General features: G+C 36.7%; 1 protein-coding gene across 4 annotated transcripts; it reads left to right on the top strand.

Annotated features, from left to right (window-relative positions):
* The first annotated feature begins 283 nt into the window (after nt 1-283).
* LOC119658944 lies at nt 284-22,895 on the top strand. 4 transcript variants are annotated; one of them, XM_038066811.1, is made up of 10 exons: nt 284-443; nt 520-698; nt 799-963; nt 16,896-17,059; nt 17,124-17,249; nt 17,312-17,431; nt 17,520-17,914; nt 18,004-18,204; nt 18,269-19,452; nt 19,507-22,895. In XM_038066811.1, exons 1-10 carry the CDS (start codon nt 439-441, stop codon nt 21,444-21,446), a joined length of 4,479 nt encoding a protein of 1,492 aa, XP_037922739.1. In that variant the 5' UTR covers nt 284-438; the 3' UTR covers nt 21,447-22,895. The 4 variants fall into 4 exon arrangements, with proteins under 4 accessions (XP_037922739.1, XP_037922742.1, XP_037922741.1 ...); XM_038066813.1 differs by lacking the exons at nt 284-443; nt 520-698; nt 799-963 and adding exons at nt 1,465-2,646; nt 11,874-12,144 and having other exon boundaries at nt 18,269-22,895; XM_038066812.1 differs by lacking the exons at nt 284-443; nt 520-698; nt 799-963 and adding exons at nt 1,465-2,646; nt 11,862-12,144 and having other exon boundaries at nt 18,269-22,895.
* Nucleotides 22,896-23,461: the final 566 nt, after the last annotated feature.

Below are 23,461 nucleotides of genomic sequence, written 5' to 3'. Positions count from 1 at the left end.
GTCAGAAAAAAATGCAGTAAATATTACACACAAGTTTCATGAAAACATGGATCCCAAGATAATTAAACTATAGCAAGCTTCCTTGTTCTAACACAGGCAAATGAAAAACAATTAAGAAGAAATTACTAAGGCCAATATAAGAATCTGATTCCTACAAAAAGGGAGAATATAAAATGCGCTCTACATTACACTGCATGGAAAAAACGAATTAACTGCAATATTTGTATACCTGGAAAAACACAATTGACGCAAATATTCAAACAAAAACAATTCTGTTGCTATTAGCAACCCAAGTAATAGCAATCAGTTTTAATCAAATCTAAAACGATTTTATTTATTTAGCTCCATTTAGACTTTTCCGATACCACACATAACTAGTTCAAGTGTGCATGTAAACGTTCAGGTAACCGCAAGCCCGAAAAAATCGCGATAGCTACCATGAGGTTTGTTCTTAACATTTTCTCTCGGCCCAGTCGACATACAAACTCCAAAGTTCATTTACATAATGCTATCTTCTAGCAATAAAACGCTCCAGCATCTACTGGATGCGTTACTCTGGGATATCTACGGTAAAGTATCTTTACGACAGCAAGAAACCGAAAGCGAGTCCAAACGCTCATATCTATACTCAAAGGAAGTAGGTTTTCACATATGTCCCGACTGTTGGAAATATCCAGTGGAGGTGCTTCAAGGGCAAAGTAAGTTATCTGTTAGATACCTGGTGAATACCTTAATGTTCATTGAGGATATGTGTTCCAAAAATAGTGAACTGACATAAGTATTTTCTCACCCACTCAGCCATAGAATCGTTAACGCAAATCTCTGCATCGTTACGGCTCGAAATCAGAGTAATTGGATCGTATCTAACCAGAGCGTTGATTAAACGAGATCGCAGGTTACGTCGACAGGAGATGTTATGTGATGTTGTTACAGCATATCTACAGGCATTGTCGAATAAGTCAGGTGAGCTTGCAATTGATTCAATTGGTATATCTTGTATCAGCTTCTTGTTTAATATGTTTTACACGGCGAACTTGGCTTGCATTATGGGGTGCAATCTGCCCCCATTCATTGACCAATAAAATATAAAGAACGATCAGAAAAAAAAAAATAAATAAAATAATATTAACAAGATTATCAGTGCTATTACGAAAAAACTTCATATATACTACTCCATCAACCGATAATGAATGCAACAAGTAGACGAGCATAAATGTCGAACCATCACGTGTTTCAGGCCAGCAAATATCGACAAAAGGATCTGAACAGACAGACACTCACTCAGATAGTAGTAAGCAAAGCTTTCCGTCTGCCTCTTTATGCGAACTTTTGTTATAATTCTGTTATACATGAACGTTTAGCACCTTCCGTAGATAACGATTCTAACTCACTGGCAACTTAGGACTATCAAAAGCGCATGAACATTTTCCGTCAGATTTCCACTCATACACGCCAATATTCTATTCTTGTATAATCAGGTGAAGGAAGAGCCTTGAAATTTTAGATGTTTCGTTAGTCTGTCGTAGGAATTGAAGCTTTGTACACGCTCTTAAATCAAAACGGGTGAACGACGACCAGGACACTCTTCCCATCTGCTATCATAGCCAATTCTGTATTACTCACTAGCAACTATCTGCAAAGTGAAAGTTTCAGTGACTGTTTCTCCAGTGCTTTCTTTTTTCTTTTTTTTATGTCCTCCATCCGCGACGAACGACGATTTAGCCACCCTCCCACATTCAATATCGACTTTCTTTTATCGCGTTGTAGTGATGATTTAATAGTTGCGTGTTGCAATTCAATCCTCCCCTAAAAAGTTAGTGTGGAAATTGTATAGTTCTCAAGGTACCGAAAATATAAGAAAAATACAAGGATCAAAGTTCAAGTTATTGATTCGTAGCTGCATTGCGAAATTTCTCAATGAAGTTCATCCTCATCGTCGTCTTTGTCTTTCTCGTATTTGCGTGGGGTTGATGGCGTCGCGGCGGCTTTACCATCCAATTCAATCCCATTCGGGGAAATTATGAAATGTAAAAAAAACATGAAAAAATCAGTCGGGTAGAAAAACAAGATAAGAGGACAGTGCATATATCTGATACCTTCAAGCTTTGTGCAAGTCCAATTCCTAGTGGATACGAGCGAGAATTTATTTTTACTAATGTGCAGTAGTGATAGTGATTCTGTCTCTAGAGGATGAAGACAGGAATCATCAGAAAGACCTGCCAGCGGTTTTTAGCTAATGTTACTTCAAAGGACGATAGTGAATGTCAATTGTAGAAGGTAAAGTGTCTGGGTAACGAAGTCCACACACGTTGCCTAACATCTTCCTCCCTAAGGCATCGCTATTTTTTATTGTGCACCCGCAATAGTCTTTCTCTCGGGTGCAGTGCGCGAAAAGTAGGGAAAAATGGGTCACACTCACATCAGCTGTGCTCTCCCTTTTAAATTTGTTGTGCATATTCGTTGTTATTGTTGTGTTGATGATACTCCTGGTCTATCTGATGGTGCAATTGTTGTTGACCTAGTGATGAGTGTATAATGCTCGTGATCCTGAACTACATCACTTTCATCATCACATCTACTATAATCAAGTAATACTTTGTAAAGTTATGGAGGTGACACAAGGACGACGGAGTAAAGCGAAAAATGGTGAATATTTTATTATGTGATAGTGGGTCACTTCATGTTTATCCTTTAGTAGTAATTTTTTCATGAGTCTGTAATGGAAAGCAAAGATAACCAAGCTTTTTATTCGTTCAATTATTTAATCATTCTTTACAGTTTGAGGGGTTGATTCTTATTTTAATTTAATTCGATACATTAATTGTACATCTGATGAATTAAGTCAAAGATGTGCTTATTGGTGCGTCCTTAGTGAAACTGAGCACCACTTTAGGTGCTAGCTGTAAATATTTAAAGAATGAAATATCCTTTACGAAACCACTTTTCTCAAACGGTAATGCAAGCGTCTGGTAATTAAATGTCTTGTGGGCGCAAAGCTACAGACATATCTAAATACCCCCTTATTTTCACAATTCTGCAGTACTATTTAGTTTTTTCTGTCAACAAAGTAGGTTTCTCATGAGTACGATAAGACATAAGGCGACAAAATTTTTTCATTGAGCGATATTAATTACAGCGAAAATAACAATTTCAATACAGTTGTACTAGTTAACTCCCTTATATCAGCATAATTGTTTTACCTGTTAAGGGTTCGCAGAAACTCGAAGTTTTAGGCTATTTTCCTTAGTATTTGTTTCAAATCTAATGTTTGGATCCTTGGGGCTTTATCTTTACGAAACAGTTCTCTATTACTTTAGTACTTTAGTCTTGTGACGGAGTAGTCTCATTATAAAAATATCCGCGCCCTAACCCTGAGTGGTTTGCAGGATATCCAGGTTAACCCCAGAATATTGGGGTTGGTTTGAATCAGCTTAATTTTCCAATTTTCTCTACACTGCATTTCTCGTTTTCGTAGTTTAGAAATACATATGCCACTCCTAACTAAATATCGTTTATCTACACCTATGAGTCCTCCACATAGCTTTCATTTTGAGCCCCCCTCGCATTTTCCTGGCGGTATGCCCTTTGTTCACTCAGGTCTTGTATTCATTAGCGATCATTGCCAATCCTCTATGTTCAACCAATTTGGATATATGGAGCTCTTCTCCAAAACGACCTCCTTTCCCACTACTCTCCCCGAGGAACTATCATGCTTGAAGACGGAATCAATATTTAACTGTTCGTCATGTTTATACGTTTCGCAAGAAGGACTATTATCCAACCATCATGCCTATTGATGAAAAGTGTGTTTGACAATTTATTTCAGCATGGTGCTCATCAAGCAAAACTCAACTTTTGAAATCAACCGATATCTTCACCTCTCCTTCTGCAGTGTATTTCATCTTCTGTGCCTGATCGCCAAACTGAAATTACGCTCTAATAGGCAATGTTTTACCTCAGCCGCGAGAATATCCATCGGTATCATCCCGGCTAAACCGTGCACTGAATCCTCATTTAAGCGCTGGCAATTCTTAAGGAACGTAAATTATATAATTTTGCCAACAATGGTGGTATTTACAACTCAAGGTGATCAATTTAGATCGGAGTAACGTTTTCGGTCTAACAATATTTGGCATGGTGCAAATTGTAGCTTTTGAATATTTTTTGAGGGTTGTCATGAGATCAAAAATGCTCTTGCTTTGATCTGAAGGACTTCCTTCTCTCTTCGCCTTCTAATAATCACTGCTCCTGCTTTTTGATTATTATCTAACAATTCCCTGATAATTCTGCTCCATTGGCGGTCCATTCGACATTCTGCTTGTATTTTCCGTCACTATTTCGTATAATATATGAACTTATAAAAAATTAATGCAGATTGTACAAACCATTAAATGCGCGTAAACAAAAAGCAATTTCGTGTCATATGCAATGTTTTTATTTTATTCTCAAAAAGTACATCCTTAACGAAACATTCACTGTACATAAGTGTACCATGGGCATGATGACATGTACGTGACCTTGTTACAAACCAGACGTAGATGAAAATAGAGAAAAGAAAATTACATTTATTATTGTCGGAGTATTTTCTTTCATGAATGTAGTAACATATAGTTTCCCTTGAGATATCCACATATGAAAGGTAAACAGGTAATATCCTTTCCTTTATTTCTGTTGAGCTTATTATTGATGTTGTGCCGCCTAAAATAGGAAGCCAGATTCTTCCTTTTCAGAACATTGTAAATGGTTTCAGATAATCCTGGCTTTTATATACATACGAGTATATTAAAGGAGAGACTTATGAGAACATGTAGACTATAGAACTTCATCAGCAGCTCACCAACATACCCCCCCCCCCCCCCCCCGGCCTGCTTGTTAATTTGGTTCGAAGTGATAAATATATAAATATTACAGATCCTTCCTATAAATGAATATGTTTCCTTTCATTTTTAATAGACTTTCGAAATGATTCTCGTTAAACTCCTTATCTGGACATATGACAAAAATCATAGAATGAACGCAAACATTATCATTTACATCACTGTAGCGTGATATGTCTATTTATAGGAAGAATACCCCATATACTCATATACTTCAGGATGTTCACGACATATTTCACAAAACTGGCACCATATCGCATCACTTTCTGCAGGTTCCATAACATTCTGAAAGTGATTGATGTTTCTTTTCAAAATGCCTCGTAGCTAGTCTGAACATAGAGTCAGCTTATCGACATTCCTTTATCTTAACTTTATTTCGCCATTATTCCTGGCAATTTATTCGAATTACTCTGCCAACGTGAAAAACGTTATAAACTTGATGCTTGAGCTGTTTCTATCTGAAGATATTACCATAATTTTTGATGGATTCCTTTCATACATAAAAATGGTAAATTTTGAATTTTGCCTTCATAAATTTGAAAGAAGATTTTTAGGGTTTTTTACACTGAATAGAGGTGAGATAGTCGATTCTTCTATTATATATATCAAAAAGCCAACATTTTCTTCTGAAAAACAGGAGTTCAGTAACATGTCGGCAATTTTCGATCTACGCAACCTTCCCCCTTTGATAAAAGAACATTGTCAACCTTAGTTGCAGCTCCTTTACAGTGGGACTAAAAAAATTTCGGTGAATTCAAATAAAAATATTTTCCATTTTTATTAATCCTTATCAATTTGTATTTTTTTGACAAGTTCCCTAAGGAATAGCAACTACAATTTTGGGCCCAGTGAAATAAACTGACATTATCACTTTTGTTACCTTCTCTTGACGGGCGGATTAGCTCCTTCTGGGCTCCATACTATGGACTGCTGCTTAGCTTCCGCATTCTACTTGTAGAACCAAGTTTCGTCACTTATAGCAATTTTATCGAAGGTACTAGATTGACCGTTTTTAGATTTCACAAGGAAATATTTGACAAAGTTAACATGTCCTTCTTTTGAGTGGAATCCATCGAGAAGATTTTTTCGTGTATCTCAGATTCTGACCAAATATGTATGACACAGCCATGGCATCTAAGCCAATCATTTGCTTTACTTTGGGATGATGGAAGATTTTGGACTACCTTCACACGGTTCGTCCTACCAGTAAAAGTGTCTCGCCTGGAATCTTCCAAACCACCATAAAATAATTTTCAATGATATAGCATTCGATATGCATTTTGGCATTCATTAAATATTTGCATTGACTTCAGGTGACGTCGAAAACCGTAAAGAATAACGCATGGGCTTTGCTGAAGATACCAATTTTAAAGTTTTTCCTTCAGAGAAAAAACTAAAGCGTCCAATTCGGAGTATCGAATTCTATGGTCAAATAAATAAAGTATAGGCGTTTAAACCCTGTTTGTCGAGGAAATTGGAATATTCCCAGCTTCAGTCAATTTTGAGCGAGTGATCCCTCCATATCGATTCATTCAAATAAGCGAGATATCTACCCTTGAAGTTCTGCAATAAGAGAAGAAAAAAATTTCAAGCGGCAAGCAACAAATCAACTCTGGTGTCGTGTTGGGAAATTCTACCTACTCCGGAAATCGAAACCGAATACAATGGATATCCAAGAAATCAAATATTGCACGTAGAACGCGTACATATTCATGCACCATTCTTCACATCAATTTATAGTCAAATTGAGCAAGTAAAATTCAGGATAAATATTCATTCTTTTCTTTGAACTTTGATTCCCCGTCTTTATTGGCAATATTCCTTCATTGATTGAAATTTTATAGGCTTATCCTCGAAATAATTTCAATTTTTTACAATAAATAAATTCTTTTTTTTTATAAACCTCTTACTCAGATAAATACAAAGGAAGTCTAGTTATAAATTCAAAGAACGTTTAGGGGTAGATATTTCTCACATGTACGTTAACTTCATGCAATATGAAAATTGAAAGGGTTAATCATATCCTCTTCATTCAATTGGCCTGTTTTAATAAAATCACGTTCACATTGACAGTCCTGAAGTCAACGGTGTCGTTGAAATTGTTACATGTAAATTTTCAAGCACTCGCATATACTCAAGAGATTTTTAAGTGGATTTTGTTGCCTTTTTCTACCGCGAGGAGATTATTAAGATAAAGCGGATATGAAGCCTATTGTAATATCCAATTTAACTTTTTTCACCCACTTGAGACGAGACATGTTAATATTACATATTCTACTTGAATATTAAAATGCAATTTATAAGAGAAGGACGCACAAAAGCTGCGTGCTCAAGTGAAATAAATGCATGAATAGTGGGAGGCAATGAAGGGGTTATATTCTGTGAAAAAGACCTTAGCACAATATGCCTTCTAGATGGACGCTGTTTCGTAACATGTAGAGCTGGGAGCAAATTTTATTAGCTTTAGGAAGAATCTTTTTGCTTGCTAACTCCACACAGCTCCATTTGAAATGCTTCTATCCCGATTTATAATACGTCAATTGTCTCTCTCTTGTAGTTATAGAAGAAAAGTCGGGTTCTACTTTTAACTGCGAAAATTCTGATCAACAATGCGCATTTTCAGTATTCAAATAGCATGGAAGCCCCACTCGGGCAACGGGAATACAGCTAACACCTCTTCGGCTAAGATATCTTCTTTTCCTCTTCTGAATCCCTCCATTGTCGAATTCCTTCTTTAAAACGTTGACGTTAGTGACGGTTACAGTCCCGATGGTATTCTCCCTTCTCCTTACTATCATTTGTAACATGCCATTTACCATGCCAATGTCATTTTCCGGATATCTGCAAGAAAACTCATTATCCCCTTACACAAAAAAGATGACATTAACCTAGCCAAAAACTACCGACCTATTTCCATCCTTTCCTCCTCCAAAATTTTTACTCCGATCATATTGTATCCAGCAAGGATTCTGTCCTTATTAAGATCTTACTTAGATGGTAAAGTAAATCGTGTCTTCTGGAATTGCTGCATCTCATCTCCACTTTTCTCCTCATCGGGAGTACCCCAAGATTCCAACCTCAGTCAATTTTTCTTTCATTTTTCTTGAATGATCTTCCATCCTTATTTACCTGTACTAGTCTTTTATATGCAGACGATTCAAAATTATTTTCTGTTGTCGATTTGCATACTCACTAGTGCAACCTTCAGTGAAACCTTTACACATTTATCTCGGTGGTGCGTTCGGAACAAGTTGCCACTTAATGTGAAGAAATGCTACTCTTTATGTTATGTTATTCAGCCTTGTCCAGAAGGTTCCGTGATTATAATCATTTGCAGCTTGGTCCCCTGGCGTCATCCCTAGCCATTCACAAAAATTGAGTTATTGACACATTTTATTTTTTTCTGTACTGGGATATTTTACCTCGGTCTCGATCTATCCAATTTTAACTTCGTACGCCATTTGGAACGCTTGAGCTATTTCGTTACCAGGCCTGTCGTTGCTTTAGTGGTTTTGAGACAGTTCATTTTTCCGGGTACGGTTGTCAACCCCCACAAACCTACACCTGACGTATCAGAGAGTACAATTTTCCCCACTTTCATTCTTTCCAAGGTTTTCACCGTGACTGTTGTCTGTACATAGAGTTAATAAAAAAGAATGATAAAGAAAGCCAATTCATGAAGGTTATATTCCATTATGAATTCCATTTCGCTAAATTAATGATTTCCTGAATCTTTGTTTCTACTTAGCACTTTCTCTAAACAATTCATCTACAATAATTAGTCTTTCCACATACATATGTGAGTGATACAAGACCTTCATTACCATAATAATAGTTAGCAAAAAGTATCCTTAATTACGCATCAGGACTACTCACTACCCAATTTCCTTAGCTTTCATTGAAAGTATGAGAAAGGAAAGATTATCTACTTAGGGTAGGTTTTTAATCTAGGAGCGACTCTTTCATCATCATAATTCCCTTCAATTTACAACGAAGCGATGGTCAGCATTAATCACGTCTTATCTACTCACTTTACGTCATGCTTTCTATTCATTTCCCGAGGGACAGTAAATGTGAGATAATTTGCAATATGAAACACTGAAGTGAACTTTACCATTTTATGCTAGACAAAATTGCCTTTCACGTCGTTCCTGTGAGAGGCTTACGGAATTTTCTTGAAAAATGGTATCTTATCATCACCATCGAGAATGTCTTAGGCTTGTATTTTATAGGCTGGAAGAAACAGTTATCTTGATGCCATTAGCAATCCTTGTTGACCATCTTCCGTATAGATTTATCGAATTCGAGTGCTGATTTCTATAGAGAGTGCTCTGAATAATTGATTATGTAGGCCAAATTGATCGACTCATGTTCAGGAATAAAACAGAAGTAAAATCCTTGAGGTGATTCGGTAGCCACGAAAAAGTCAAATTGTATTCGCAAAACAAATCTAACAAATCTCCTGAATAATAAACTACGTTGTTTGTTTGTCCAGTTACTGACTGGCTTTTAATGGCCATCCCCATCATTGCTTGTATATTGTCAATCAGCTCATTTAACGACTCTCATCTGAGCAAATTTCTATGCTCAATATTATTTCATTAATATGTAACCATTCCATCGAGCCTAATTCCGACATGGGTACAATTCTATTGTTGATCCCTTGGAAATACACTTGTATTTCGTCAAAAATACATAAGTCCTCATTTTTCGGAATTATTTGCTTGAATCTCCGCTGCTGTTGCTTATTTTTCCCACATCTCTGCCAGAATTTATGGAATTCTCGGGAGTAAAACATCCATTTTATAATAAAAGGAGACTCAGCTTTGAATAATGAATTGTAAGTAATGGATTTTGGACAAATGAATATAGATGTGTCTTCTCGTGTACCTAAGGCGGAGGATTCTTCTCATATTTTTGGTTACATGAAAATATTGCATCTTTTGAAACTCTGTGATGTTAGACAACAAGGCCCAGGAGCTCGATTGTTTTGTTCTAACCAAATAAAAACGATAAATTAATTTTTTCAAGGATCATAAATAACCTAAACAAATACAAGAAGAAAGTATCTTTTCTTTTTCCAATCATGTTTTTCTTGACAGTATGGGGATATTAACGAATTGATCGAAATCGAGTTATTCAGGAGTTGGTGTCAGGGCAGTTTTTGTTTTGAAATCATGAATAAGTCATTACTTCAGAAATAGCAAAAAAGAATTCCATTCCAGCAGAAAAAGTCAAGTACAAAAAATCAACATCAAACGTACTTATTATAGTAAAAGGTGCAATGCAGACTGCTCTTCTGAAAAACGTCTCTGCAATCTGTCTCACCCTTTGCCAAAAAACTTCCAGAATTCTGGCAACTTCCAACAATCTTCCAACTTCAGTAAAATGCATCTACTTGCATAATTTTCTATTATCTCCCATCCAAAATTCTCAAATTTCATCTACACAGATACCCTTCAATCACTTATTTTTTCATTGCCAACAAAAAGATAAAACCAATCTAAACAATAATCGTTGAAGCCATTATACAGTTCCTCTAAAGGACGAAATCCCCTTCATCAAACTTTCTATTCATTTTTAGATTACGAGTTAGTAGTGGATGCGATGACTGTTTGTACATATATGTATATAGTAGTGAGGATATTGCCGGATTCATCCACGGCAACGGAAACCGAACACAAGTCATTTCAACAAAAGCTCCCTGAAAGTCTAAACAAGCCAAAATGGATCCTTTAACAAATGAATTTTATTCCAAGAGGAATATCATGTTCAGCTTCTTCAGCTCCTTCAGCTCCGTCAGCTCCTTCAGCTCCTCAATTGTCTTCGTAATTTATTCAGTAAGTTTTAAGGTAATTGGAGAGAAAAATATTTGCAACTAAATGGTATTTGTTCTAGGGAAATTCCAATGGAGTGGGAAATGGAGTTACTCCCACTCCCCCTTTGTCCAGTCATCTCATTCATGAAATACACACACAGTGAAAAGGAAATCGACTCGGTGTTCCCAGAATTTGCAAGGGATTGCATTATGTGCCATGGTTTTAAATTACAATTAGCTTGGAAGAAGCATTCGTTTCATGGTACACTCTGAACTACAGTAGAAACAGGGATACCCTTTGTCCATGCTTTTCCGACACAAATGTAGTTTTACGGATTCTAATATATGTAATTACAACAAACATGTTTATAATTCATCTCAACTTGGATAAAAGGGTCTTTTCAAGAAAAACAAGGAGCTTCCCTGGTGATTTGCATTCAGGCCTTTTGAATAAATTTGTTACACTTCAATGTATCTTTTCATATAGCACCCAATTCTGTTTGAGTCACATTTTCAGGCATCGTAGGTTTATAATGATAATACTGTTCCGAACTTTGTTTTAATTAGTTCCTCTCCAGTTCTGTCAATATTGAGTCTTGAATTTAAAAATGATGAAAACTTAATTTTGTGTAAAAGTTTTTCCGAATCTCTTCTCCGGACGATCGATCGATAAAAAGCGCACGAATTTCTGAATGGTGTAGTTTACTCTATTCGTGACGATCGGAACCTTGAGCAAACACCGAAAAAGATATTGCAACAGTTTCATTAATAAAGTTCTTGATGTGACCGAAGCCATTTAGGATTGACTTTAACTAGCCCGAAGAACCCATCTTCTTTACATTTTATAGGCAACCCTACCGCGTAATTTACTCCTCATTATTCATCTTGATCTACGAAAATCTTTCGTTTTCAATAGTGGATTACACTGTTTGATGCTGAATAATAATTACAAAATAAAACAAACTATCAATGACCTGTTTTTTGATAGAATAACTTATTGGAGATGAAAAATTTATTCCATTCATTACACAACTAATACCCTACCTGCCTCAGGCGAATATAGGCAATAAGTGCATAGCATTAAAGACTATTAACACATTTCCGCTGAACTACCCTTAATTTATCCCTCAATTATTCATATTTATTAATTCATCTCTTTCTGATAGTGTCCCTTATAGATAATTTAACCAGCTCAGCAACAACACGACTACCACCCCTCTCAATGGTAGAGAACTGAACAACGAGGAAAATCAATAAATTATACATCGAATCACAACCAGTTGTATTTATAGGCAAATACTGCGTGATATGTACTTACATGAGTGTAGATGATTATCAAAATATTTACATACTGACTATGAGCAAATTATTAAATTCTTCACCCTGACATGAGTTATTTCCTCAACTCGTTGAAACAATTTGCTGTTCAGCGTGACTTAGCCAAAGAAGGTAATAATATGATAAAAAGAATAGCGAAGGCTACTATACAATACTTAGTGAGTATTAAAGTTTGCTATCGAATTAATCGCATTTTCTTTGAGCTTATGAGATTACGCTTCGCATTTAATTCAATCTTTCTGAAGAATTACAAGTACATATATGTTTTCATTCTTCATTTCGGACTTCCTCATTGTATGCCATTGCATTTTGAAATTTTTTTATACAACATCATTCGCTTTGCTAGATTATGCTCAGCTGCCAGCCTAAGTTAAAATTTAAACATTTTAAGGTTTTTAAAATGGTGGAAATTCTATCAAAATATCCATTGCAAAAAACAATAGTTTCATCAGAAAGATCGCAGAACTCAAACGCAAAATAATTGCCTCCAAAAGAAAGTACCATTCATCAAAAGGAAATTTTGGAAAAGCAGTTTTAATGGTCCGGAAGTCTCGACGTCTAAACTATATTTGCGTCGATAGTTACCTTAAATAACGGGTGCCCAACGCGGCTATTACTCCACATCACTGACTAGTAGATGCAATCATAACATTCAACCCTACGCTATTTGTCATGGCCATAGAAATTTCCGAATAGCCTCCACTATCCACGGCAAAATACTCCCAATCATTACAAAACTCTCAAAGATACATTTTTCCTATCATTACATAGCTTTCAAGGATACGTTTTCACCAATAGATAGAGCACATACATACAGGTGCAATAGAGGCTACTTCCTTAGGAGTCTATTCAAGTATCGCCTTCAGCATTATTTTTTACAAATACACCCTTTCATAAATAATAGGAAAAAAATTTTATTTCTTTCACCAACTTCAAGTAAAATTAACTTGCCACTGCGTTCACTCCAACGTAATTAAACTTCGATATCATTAGATTGGACACTTTGAACATGAAAATAAATTACATCCTTGAAAGCTTCAGTATTCAATACGTATGTATGGTATATTGTACTGCATGCATAGGAAGTTTCTCTTTTACTTCTTTACAAGGTTATTTCCACTAGTGAATTTATTATTATTAATTCAATTAGTACTCACAATATCCTTGTTGATACGTCAAACCTTAATGCGTTCATTCACTTCAACTTCATTTTTTTCAATCAACACACATGGAATTTTGTCATGTCAACTACCAACACCTCAATAGGGAGGTGATTGACATCCTTTCCAAATATACCTCGCATAGTTTCAACAGGTGGCAACCTTATATTTTTAGCTATTCACTTATGGAAACATATTTCGAATCATATCAACGTTGTCGTAATATTCAGCCGAATTTGCACGAAAAGGAAGTGGAAAAGGATAAGTAAATTGCAATATTGCGGCAAGGGCGACGAACTTGAAACACATAACTTCATGAATCAGAAAAGACGCATCTATCAACTAGTGTCTAGGCCATTAACTTTTCAATTTTAAAACGATGAAACTAAGCCAGCATCAAAGCCTTTTTCTCCCAGACGAAGTGCACAATCTCAAAGGAACCAGTGGAGTCTCCTTTTATTTGCAACATAAATACCAATTACGCACTCCCATAACAAAATCTGTAACCTGCATTGACTTCCCTATCGCGAGTAAGCATCCACTGACATCGATATTCCATAATAAATGGTCTCATTAATCCACCACAGTCAAAGCATGACAAATTAATTCCTTCGATTCGCTGTAATTTGTGCGATGGCATTTATATCCTTGTTCGTTCACTAGCTATTATAATAGCTCCCAGACTGTGTCCTTTCAAAGAAACTCGTTAATGTCTCATTTACTCTGCGAGAAACTATAGTAAAGCCCAAGCACAGTGTAATGATGAATGGGGTGGTTTCTCTCATATATGGTGGTAAGCATTCAAAGGGCGCAAACCTACATCCTTCTTTTATGCTCGTTTGGATTTTTGAGAATATCGAATACGCATACATGTTTACCATTAACTTAACCAAGGGTGGTCGGTGTAGGGTAAATGAGCTGTAACTATTTTAAAACGCACGTGGTTAACGTGGGTGGGTTACATGGGACCAGAGTGCGCATAGCTGGAAGATATTATTGTACATTTTTCCAGTGTATATAAAAATTAATTCAGTGGAAGTATGTGGGTTGCCCAGGACGAGTCATCGTTTTGTTTGTAAAAAACGAGGGATGAATGTAGCGAATTATTATATTTTCTCGTTACTGATAACACTAATTACATGGCTCATTGTTAGTATAAATACCACTCTCTTTCCTTTATTTGGTTCATTTCTAATTATTTCATGTACAAACAAGGACACGATGTCAACGGAAACTCGGGATACTTGCAATTGGGAGCATTGCGCTGTCATCAAATTCCACCTTAAAAACGGAATATCACCGAAATTAATTTTGGAAGAAATTTCATGGGTTTTTGGGATTCTGCAGCGTCCTATACAATGAGCTCGACTATTTCAACAAGGAAGAAAGTCCTGTTAAGGCGACTCTCGCCCGGGTCGCACTGAAGAAAATACTCAAAAAATCGAAAAATTAGTACTAGCCGATCGAAGAATTAAATTGTGGCAGATAATGGAAGGACTGCAGATTAACAACAAACGAGTTCAAGAGATTTTGCTTGAAAATTTTCCAACGACAGCAAAATGAAGGCGGTCGTAAAACACCATTTTAAAGAGAAATTTAGGAAACATTTTTTTCAGTGGCATGAAGTCATTATATTCATAATGTGAAAAACGTATTTCACTTGAGGGGGATTACATTAAAAAATTAAAAATATAAGATTATCCTTTTCATTCATTAAGTATAATAACTTAGGCCGCGAACTTATCAGCCGTCCCTCGTACATGCTTCAAACCTGCTCACGGTCCATATGCTTGAGAAATTTGGATTTCGCGTATAATGATCTCAATAGAGATTACGGGTCAGATTTGGGTATAAGTGTCTACTATGGCCACTACAGCAAAATAAGATTGAAGTTTTTTGGCAAGTTCTTGTTCAAATTGTAGGTTCTTTTCAACTGATAGTGTGAGACTCGTGTTTTATTCCGGATCTCTAAAATTTAATTAAAATTTGACTAAAAAGTTGATCAATTTTTGGAAGAAGTCCATTGGGCGTAAAAGACCAGAGATGATAGTGCGTCAATTCGAGGCTGTTCATTATTAGGAACTGAAGCAAGAGATCTATCAACAATGCGATATGCTCGGCTGCTGAGGATTCAGCATGTCTGTTCCCAATTGTAGCCGCCTGAAAAAGCATCTGCTACTCTTTAATATATAAATAAATATAAAACAGGTTAGCGCTTTGTCAAATCTGCTTTTCCTCTCCAATCTACTTATACCAGCCCACAATTGCAACTTCAGTGAACACAGGCTAGTTAATAAACAGTATACCTACATATCTGTCCATATCTTTACTTCTTAATTAGATAATCCTTTTAGCATGTTGCCTACCTCCCTTTTGCTCTCCCTCGAAAAACAACATCCAAATTTCAGCAAAGCTAATAAATTAATATCAAACTCCCAAAGTGAATAATAATTCGAAAGCGGATATTCCCTATAATCAAATTTAATGGCACATCCATTATTGAGAGCTATCATTTCCCGTAAATATGCTATCGAAATTTTACATTCAATTTAGCCATGAAAGATGTCCGGATGGAATATTGAAATCACTACACCACAGGGAGAAGTAAAACCCCCAGAATGATGATCTATGGACAGTTTTCAAAATACGAGTATCTATAGCAACAGGCAAGTCTCAACGAAATTAATATTGTTTAGAACTAGAGACAAATTTTAGATTGAATTCTCTTCAGGCGACTGGTCATTTTGAAAAAGAGGACAGGACCCTTATTTTCGAATTAGTATTCTTGAGAAATAACTGAATTGTATCAGAAATGTCTGTTGAATAAGAATGAGGCAACAAAGCCCAACCAAATCTGTATTTTGTTTCTCCCCCTGCTTCTAAAGCGAAATGTAATTCTTAGAATTTTTACAAACATCTGGAAGTAATCCAATCACAAATCATCTTCAATATTTTCAATTTCAAAGGCTAAGTAGAAAAAAGCGGATAATTTGCGTTACTCTCTCAGTAAATCTTAACGAATGAAAAAATCCTCTGAAATTTTAATGAGATCCCGGAAAAAAAGAGAAGAGCGACTCCTTCACATTAGAAAATATAAATTTGGTAGCTGGCCACAATATCCTGGCGAATTAAGCAGAGTCGACTAGCAACGACTCTAATCAAATCACTAATCACTACAGAAATACATTACAAAGAAAGAATCTGAAGGTAGGGTAGAAATTGCTTGAAACTTGGCCGGGGCGTGGGTTGGAAACTGTCTTTGAATCCATCGAATCTGATAGTGCCCCTTAGGGTGATATTTATCAAATGTCCTGGAAATACTCCCTACGAGTATATATAATAATATAAATTGACCTACAGTTGGTAAGTAGAAGTAAAGATATCATCTAAGAGAGGTTTAAATAAAATATCATAACTTCAAAATGAAAATGAACCGTTGATAATTTCACAACAGTGGGGCATTGTGGCCCCGGCGATAATCTGATGTATTTACCACATATACCATGACCATGAGGTCTGGATATTTAAAAAAAGCTTAAACGACCTCCATGCCTTATATTTGATATAAATTTGGAATCTACAGATCCAACGTGTATAATTTTTAGAGCAAATGTTTCAATAGATTTCAATCTTTTTTAAGTGTGAAATATTTCGATAAATATTTTCATTTTCTAAAAACAAATCATCTTCTCAATTTTATAGCTGAAGCAAGAGATATGAAATTCAGATTGTTACCGCCGTCCCCTCCAAAAATTGATCCTGCTAAAAATCTCGATGCAGCATCATCCGATTTCAATCAATGGCTGCATGCCATGAAAATGGTGGCGCGGCTACCAGGTGGTATGCCGCCCGAATTTCGAAGAAAAGTAATGAAATTCATAAAATCTTTCGGTATCTTTTTGTATATACTAAAAAAAATATATTTTACAGCTTTGGTTAGCTCTAGCTGATCGATATTTACAATCAAAGAATGTTGACTGGGCCAAGGAACAAGAAAAATGTTTCAGCGAACAATGGCGCGAAGACGATGAGGAGTTGGGAATACAAATTGTTAAGGTACATGCTACAGGTCAAATGATCAGATAATTATTGCAAGAATAAATTCTAAATTTGTTAAGGATCTACATCGTACTGGCTCAAGTTTATGCTCAGGCCCGGCAGGATCATTGAATCAGGCCAAGCTCAAACGAGTACTTTTGGGGTATGCCCGATGGAATCCTGAAGTGGGTTACTGTCAAGTAAGTATAAAGTATTCTAAACACTTCTATCGCTCTAAAATCAATTAATCGTTTGCCCTTTTCCTTTTGATCCCTTCCTTATTCCCAGGGTTTTAATATGCTTGGGGCCTTAATTCTGCAAGTTATGGACAAAAGCGAAGAAGAGTCCATGAAAGTGATGATTTTTTTAGTAGAAGGTGTATTGCCACCCGGCTACTTTAGCGGATCATTAGGCGGTTTACAAGCCGATATGGCTGTATTTCGAGAAATCATGACATCGAAATTACCAAGGCTAGCTAAACACCTTCAAAAACTACAAGGACCTATTGGCGAAGGCTCTTTTGAACCGCCTCTTACAAATGTTTTCACTATGCAATGGTTCCTAACTTTGTTTTGTACATGTTTGCCAATAAATTGTGTCCTGCGTGTATGGGATTTGATATTAATCGAGGGTAGTGATGTTTTATTGCGAACAGCACTAGCTATATGGAGTTTGTTAGAAGGGTGAGTTAAAAATTTATTGGGAGAGCTATAGCGATAACAATCACTGGAAATCTTTCAAATTTATCTACTTCTAATTTTTCTACTTCCAGAAAAATATTAGCTACTAAAACCGCTGATGATTATTATTGCCGAATGGGAACACTCTCAGGCGAGTTACTCAATGGTCATTTAATCGATTCAAATGGCCTAATCGAAAAAGTCGTGGAATTAGGACCTATTGCGGAATTACAAAAGCTACGTGAGAAACATCTTTACAATATCGCTCCTTGGCAAGATAGGAAAGGCTTGAAGTAATCCTTATTTTTTTTCTAACTGCCGTTACGTTGAGAAATTCTAAAATTCGAATCATTTCAGGATATTTTACTCAGATGATGAACCTGATTCTGATGAAGATTCTCGTCTGGCAGTTGCTACTGTGTGGGGTCTTCGTATAAATCGGCGAGGATCAGCTTCTTCATCAACTACCAATAAACCGACAACAGACAATAAAGATCGCATCGCTCTCGATATATCCCTCCTGAAAAAGCAATATGATCGTCTTCGTGAAAGACAGCGTCAAGCTCACATTATACTCACAGCCGCCGTTGCCAAACAAGGTACAGGTGTTGTCAACCCATCCCCACCGATTCAAATGAATCAACTTCTAATGGGACGCAATGCAATCGTTACGAATCGAGGCCGCCGAATTGGTCCCCCACAAGGAGCTATTCCTCCTGCTCGTAAATTACCCGCATCCAGTGCTAAACCTATCAAGCAGACACTGGCAAAACCAACGAGACGAGGAGAAACCCTTCACTGGCACGACACCGAGGCAACGAAAAAGCGGAAAAATTCAATAACACTGAAGGAAGCATCCTCATCAAAACGCAGCAGTTCAGGTTCGGATAGTTCAAAAAGCTATGTTGATGTTCCAACGTCTTCCAGAAGCAATGTCTCGGAAAAAGCTTCGTCGGTTACATCATCTCGAAGTCGGAAGAAAAGCGAATCTTCCTCATATAGTGAAGAAAGTGATGCCAACTCTAGCACGAGTACCAGTCTTTGTGATGATGATGATATGGACCTTATATCATCTTCGCTGGAAGCAAGTCCTCTTCGTAAGTTTGATACTAGTCCCAAAGCGTCTTATCAGCCCACGAATCAGGACGAAGATGATAATGTTAACGAAGTGCCTGATATAATTTTAATGAGTTTAGATAAAGAAGATGCCGAAAAAAAGAGCGATGTACCTGGAAATGAAAAGTCTGCAAGCATAGAGAATCTTACTAAATATTGTGAACTTATAGATGAAGACAGCTCGGCAGAATGTGACCGTATTGGAAGCAATAAATTGTTTGGAATCGGTGAAACGAACAGAGCAGATAGCGCTACTACAAATATCTCTACCACTTTAGCTTCTACCAGTGCCTCATCTACTCTAAATTATGCTTCTACCTTAGACATGAAACCTATGAGCTATCTGGACGTTAGCACCAAATCTCCTTTGGAAATTACCAGTACAAGTCAACTGTCTCCAATAGCTGATATTAGCACTTACATAAGTACTTCTAGTATAAGTCCTTTGAAGACCCCTTCAGCAACTTTCAATTTAACAGATTTGCTGACCAAGAATGACGAAACAGCATTCCACGATACTGACGACAGTTACGATGCCAGCGAAGAAGGCGTCACCAATGAATATTTTGAGAGAGTTAACTTAGTTGAGCGGCCAAAGAAACTGGAACTTTTCTACTCATTAAACGACCGGGATAATTTCTTGGATAGATTTAAAACGGCTTCCCCGGAAAGTGAGAAGACATACAGCCCCGGTAATATGACTCAAAAAGAGGAAAAAGGAAAGGATAAGAAAGAAATTCAACAATCCGAGGTAATTGGAACTCATGAGAAAAGTCCATTGCACCAATCACCTGATGTCTCCCCAATCGATCATTTCAAGATACGATCATCTGACCTGGCATCATCCAATTCACCTAGTCCATTTAGTGTTACAAAACATGCCATAAGACATCCTCTTCATCACCATATCGATCGTGAGAAATCATTTTCTTTTGATGATGCGACAATAGTGGAAAAAGAAGAACCTCGCCCAACTTCGTGTCCTGAAGCGAGAGCTGACATTGTGGAAGGTAAATGTAGGAGCGATCGTGTTTTGAAAATCATTGAAGAGAATTCAATGATTTTACATAGGATTTTGAAGAAACATGCTATCAAATCAGGGGAGGGAGCTGAAGAAGACGGGGGTAATGATAGTATATCTAATGTTGTAGCGGATGTTCGTATTGCATTACAAGAAACTGTTGGAAGTGGACCTGATCTGTATGAAGTGATAGATAACGCAACATTAGGCAATAGTAAAACTGAGGAAAAGGGCTGTGAACCCAATAATGAAAAGAGACTAGAAAGTGAAACTAACGTTCTGCCAAGCAATAGCGAACAGATCGATACATCATATAGGGTCGATCAGCAAAAAGAGCCCGAAAAAAGCAGATTCAGTACAATCTTCGATCCAATGGAGTCCCCCAGAAAGCTCGATCGAGATCGATCTTCATCGCGTCCAAGATCCAGAACCGAAATCCCCCTGCGCTATGACGACAATATAGCCGATCGTTTAGCTTCTATAAAAAATACAATCAAATCTATCGATTCACTTTGCGACGATCGAAACTCCTACAAGAGGGACAAATGCCAAAAGTACATAGACTCGCTTTTCGAACAAAAACAACAAACCACTGCTCCGGTAATACAGATAAGTGAACCAATAAACGATTACAATTCCAATAAGGATTACACGACTAATGAGTTTTCCAGCTATACATCCCGAGCGCGGTACTCACGCGACCTGAGGCGGGATATATCTCCAAGACGTAGGTTGGACGAGGATCGGGAAGAGTATGAAAGTCGTGCACGTCGTGATAATTTGCCAACATATTCAACTAATTTTAAGGATAATGAGAATTCATCGGTAGACCCTACACATAGAAATAATAATAAAAGTCCCATACGATGGAACAATCAAAATATTAGTGATTTGAAAGACTTCGATGGCACAACTTCCCCCTGTGCGTATAATCCTAATAAAATAGAAATCCGGCACACAACCGTGACCGCAACCATGTACGACCGCTACCTGTATCAGAAAAAGGAGCGTGATGCCAAAACCGACAAATCCCCGCCGTCTCCGATTATAACTAAGGCCTACCTAGACTCATTGAAACCGAACTCGTCATTCACTGGCAATCGTTATGCTCGTTCGGCCGAAAATTCACCCACTAGGGATAAAGCTAGCACAATCAAACAGGCAGGCAGACAAACCCCCTTAGCCACTAGCCCCTGTGATACTAGACAAGACATTCAAATTCGAAGCTGCGACAATATTCTTATGCAACTAGGAACTTGTTCCACACTAACTACAAGCACAACCGCCATGCAACCGTCATACAGTCCACTTTCATCGCCACCAAAATCATACCAAACATCCTTAATAACTATCGAACCCTACAAAGGACCCTTAGATAGATCGGACCCGAAAAGCTGAAATTATAACGCTGTTTTCATTCAGACAAAATACGCTTGAGGACGTTGTAATTGAATCCCCGCTTGGATTTTGCTTAGTCGTTAGACAAATTGAAACCACTTCGAATGTAATGCTTGGTATTGTAGTTAACCTCCATTTTGAAAAAAAAAAGTTTCCTCCAGTTACTATGAATGTATATATGTGCCATAATACACAAGACAAAAATTACTGAAAGTAGAGAGCATGTATTTCTTCGATTGAATTTCAACCAGACATGGACACAATGTGTTGCATTAAAAAGTTAATTACATTCTGAATTTAGGGTTTATATTATTTATTTATTTTTTTCTACGAAAGTGAGAGCAGGTTCCTGAAGAGAAACGCATTCATATGCACAAGGAAGGAAGAAATGGGTTCGACCTTGCTGAAAAACTAACGTTTCCAGGTGTTAAACATCATCATTTGTTGAACATAAATAATCTTTGTAATTGTCTAAAAGGTTCTTGAAAATGCCATCCGGAATTTGGGGTTCGATTAGGAAAGCTCCAGGATTAAATCGATATAAGTAATTTGATAGAATTAAATCAAATTTATTTAAGCCGCATTTATCTTGCGCATAATAAGACGTCACATAGCACAAGAAACATATCGCAAGACGATATGAAGTAATTATTTATATACCATTTATAATTGTCGCAAAAAAATGGCGTGCACCTGTGCAGTTGGGCTAGGAAAACAAGTTCAATTTAGCAATTTTTGAATACGAGTGCATGGAACACAATATACACATATACACATACGCATTCCAGTTGCCATCTTGTTGTTGTTGGGTATTGAAGCCACGTAACTTGGCAGAAACATCACTTGCAGCATACTATACTAAACACTTAGGTCGTCTTGCACTATGTATCTTATATACATAGATACTAAGTAATGTTTCGTTATGCGCATCCTAAATGTGGCCTTATAGTTTCTTATGTTTTCTTCAATCGAAAGGCTAATGTTAAGACCTCTGCAAAGCCAAAAGGGCAACTATATATTCCCATTATTTTTCAAAATCTATCTGAATATTTCAACTCCGCTCTATCTCGATCGATGAAAAGAAAATGTTCAATCGTAAGTAAGATAACTTTCTTTAACACTCCTACTCGTATAACTACTTCTTACAATAATAATTATTGTTATCTAATTCAGAGTTTACATTTCTAGGTAAGAACTATTCAATTATTATCTTTAATTGTTAGTTAGTCGCATTTAACTAAGTAAAAATCGAATGAATAAATCTTCTTGACTGATTTACTCTCTGGCTATTATATACTTAATTGTAATATGTGAGGTAATCGAATCTAATATATTTAGTTTTAAAAATATCATAATTTGACGAAAAATTAAAGAAAACGAACATGAAGTGAAAGAACATTGCATGTTTGGGAAACAAGCCATAAAAGAACCCAATTCAAATGAAAAATAGAAAAACATTGAAAAAAACTGTACAATTAAATTTTAATGTTATTATGATTCAAATACAAAGAACAATTTGTTTTTCAAGTACGCCGAGTTTTTTTTAAATGCAGGCCTGACGAGAGGGGGTGGAAAGGGGGAAATCCCCCCCGGGCCCGGAGTTTCCTCGGGGGCCCAGAATATAAATTTCAACGAGAAAAGGAATAATTGGGGAACGCGGTAGCTTTCGAAGTTACTGTGGAAATCGTAGTCATGATATTCGAGCAGTTACGATTGGAATTGAGCTCTGTAAAGCGATATTTTGGACATAGGTACAGGCTTCTGGGTATCAGATAGCCTATAAGAGCACCAGAGTAATCGGCAGCCACCCTAAAAAATTCATAAGCATATCCAACCTAGTGACAATACCTGCAGACCAAAACAAACCTAAAAACTTGATCTTCAAACTAAGGGCCTGCTGAAATATACCACAAATCCACTTCCTTTCCAACCTCAGTAGCGAAGCATACCAAATAGAAAATAAAGGGAATTCAACTTACGATGTAGCAATTCGACCAATCTGTCTTCCGTTTGAG

This window comes from Hermetia illucens, chromosome 6 (assembly GCF_905115235.1).
Source record: "Hermetia illucens chromosome 6, iHerIll2.2.curated.20191125, whole genome shotgun sequence".
Classification (NCBI taxonomy): Eukaryota; Metazoa; Arthropoda; class Insecta; order Diptera; family Stratiomyidae; genus Hermetia; species Hermetia illucens.
This window is presented reverse-complemented; position numbering and strand designations above follow the sequence as displayed.

Bases quoted from the DNA above. Each gene is read 5' to 3' on its own strand.
- LOC119658944 (XM_038066811.1), top strand. The intron at 699-798 runs GTAAGTTATCTG...TCACCCACTCAG, and splicing joins GGAGGTGCTTCAAGGGCAAA to CCATAGAATCGTTAACGCAA. The intron at 964-16,895 runs GTGAGCTTGCAA...TCAATTTTATAG, and splicing joins GGCATTGTCGAATAAGTCAG to CTGAAGCAAGAGATATGAAA.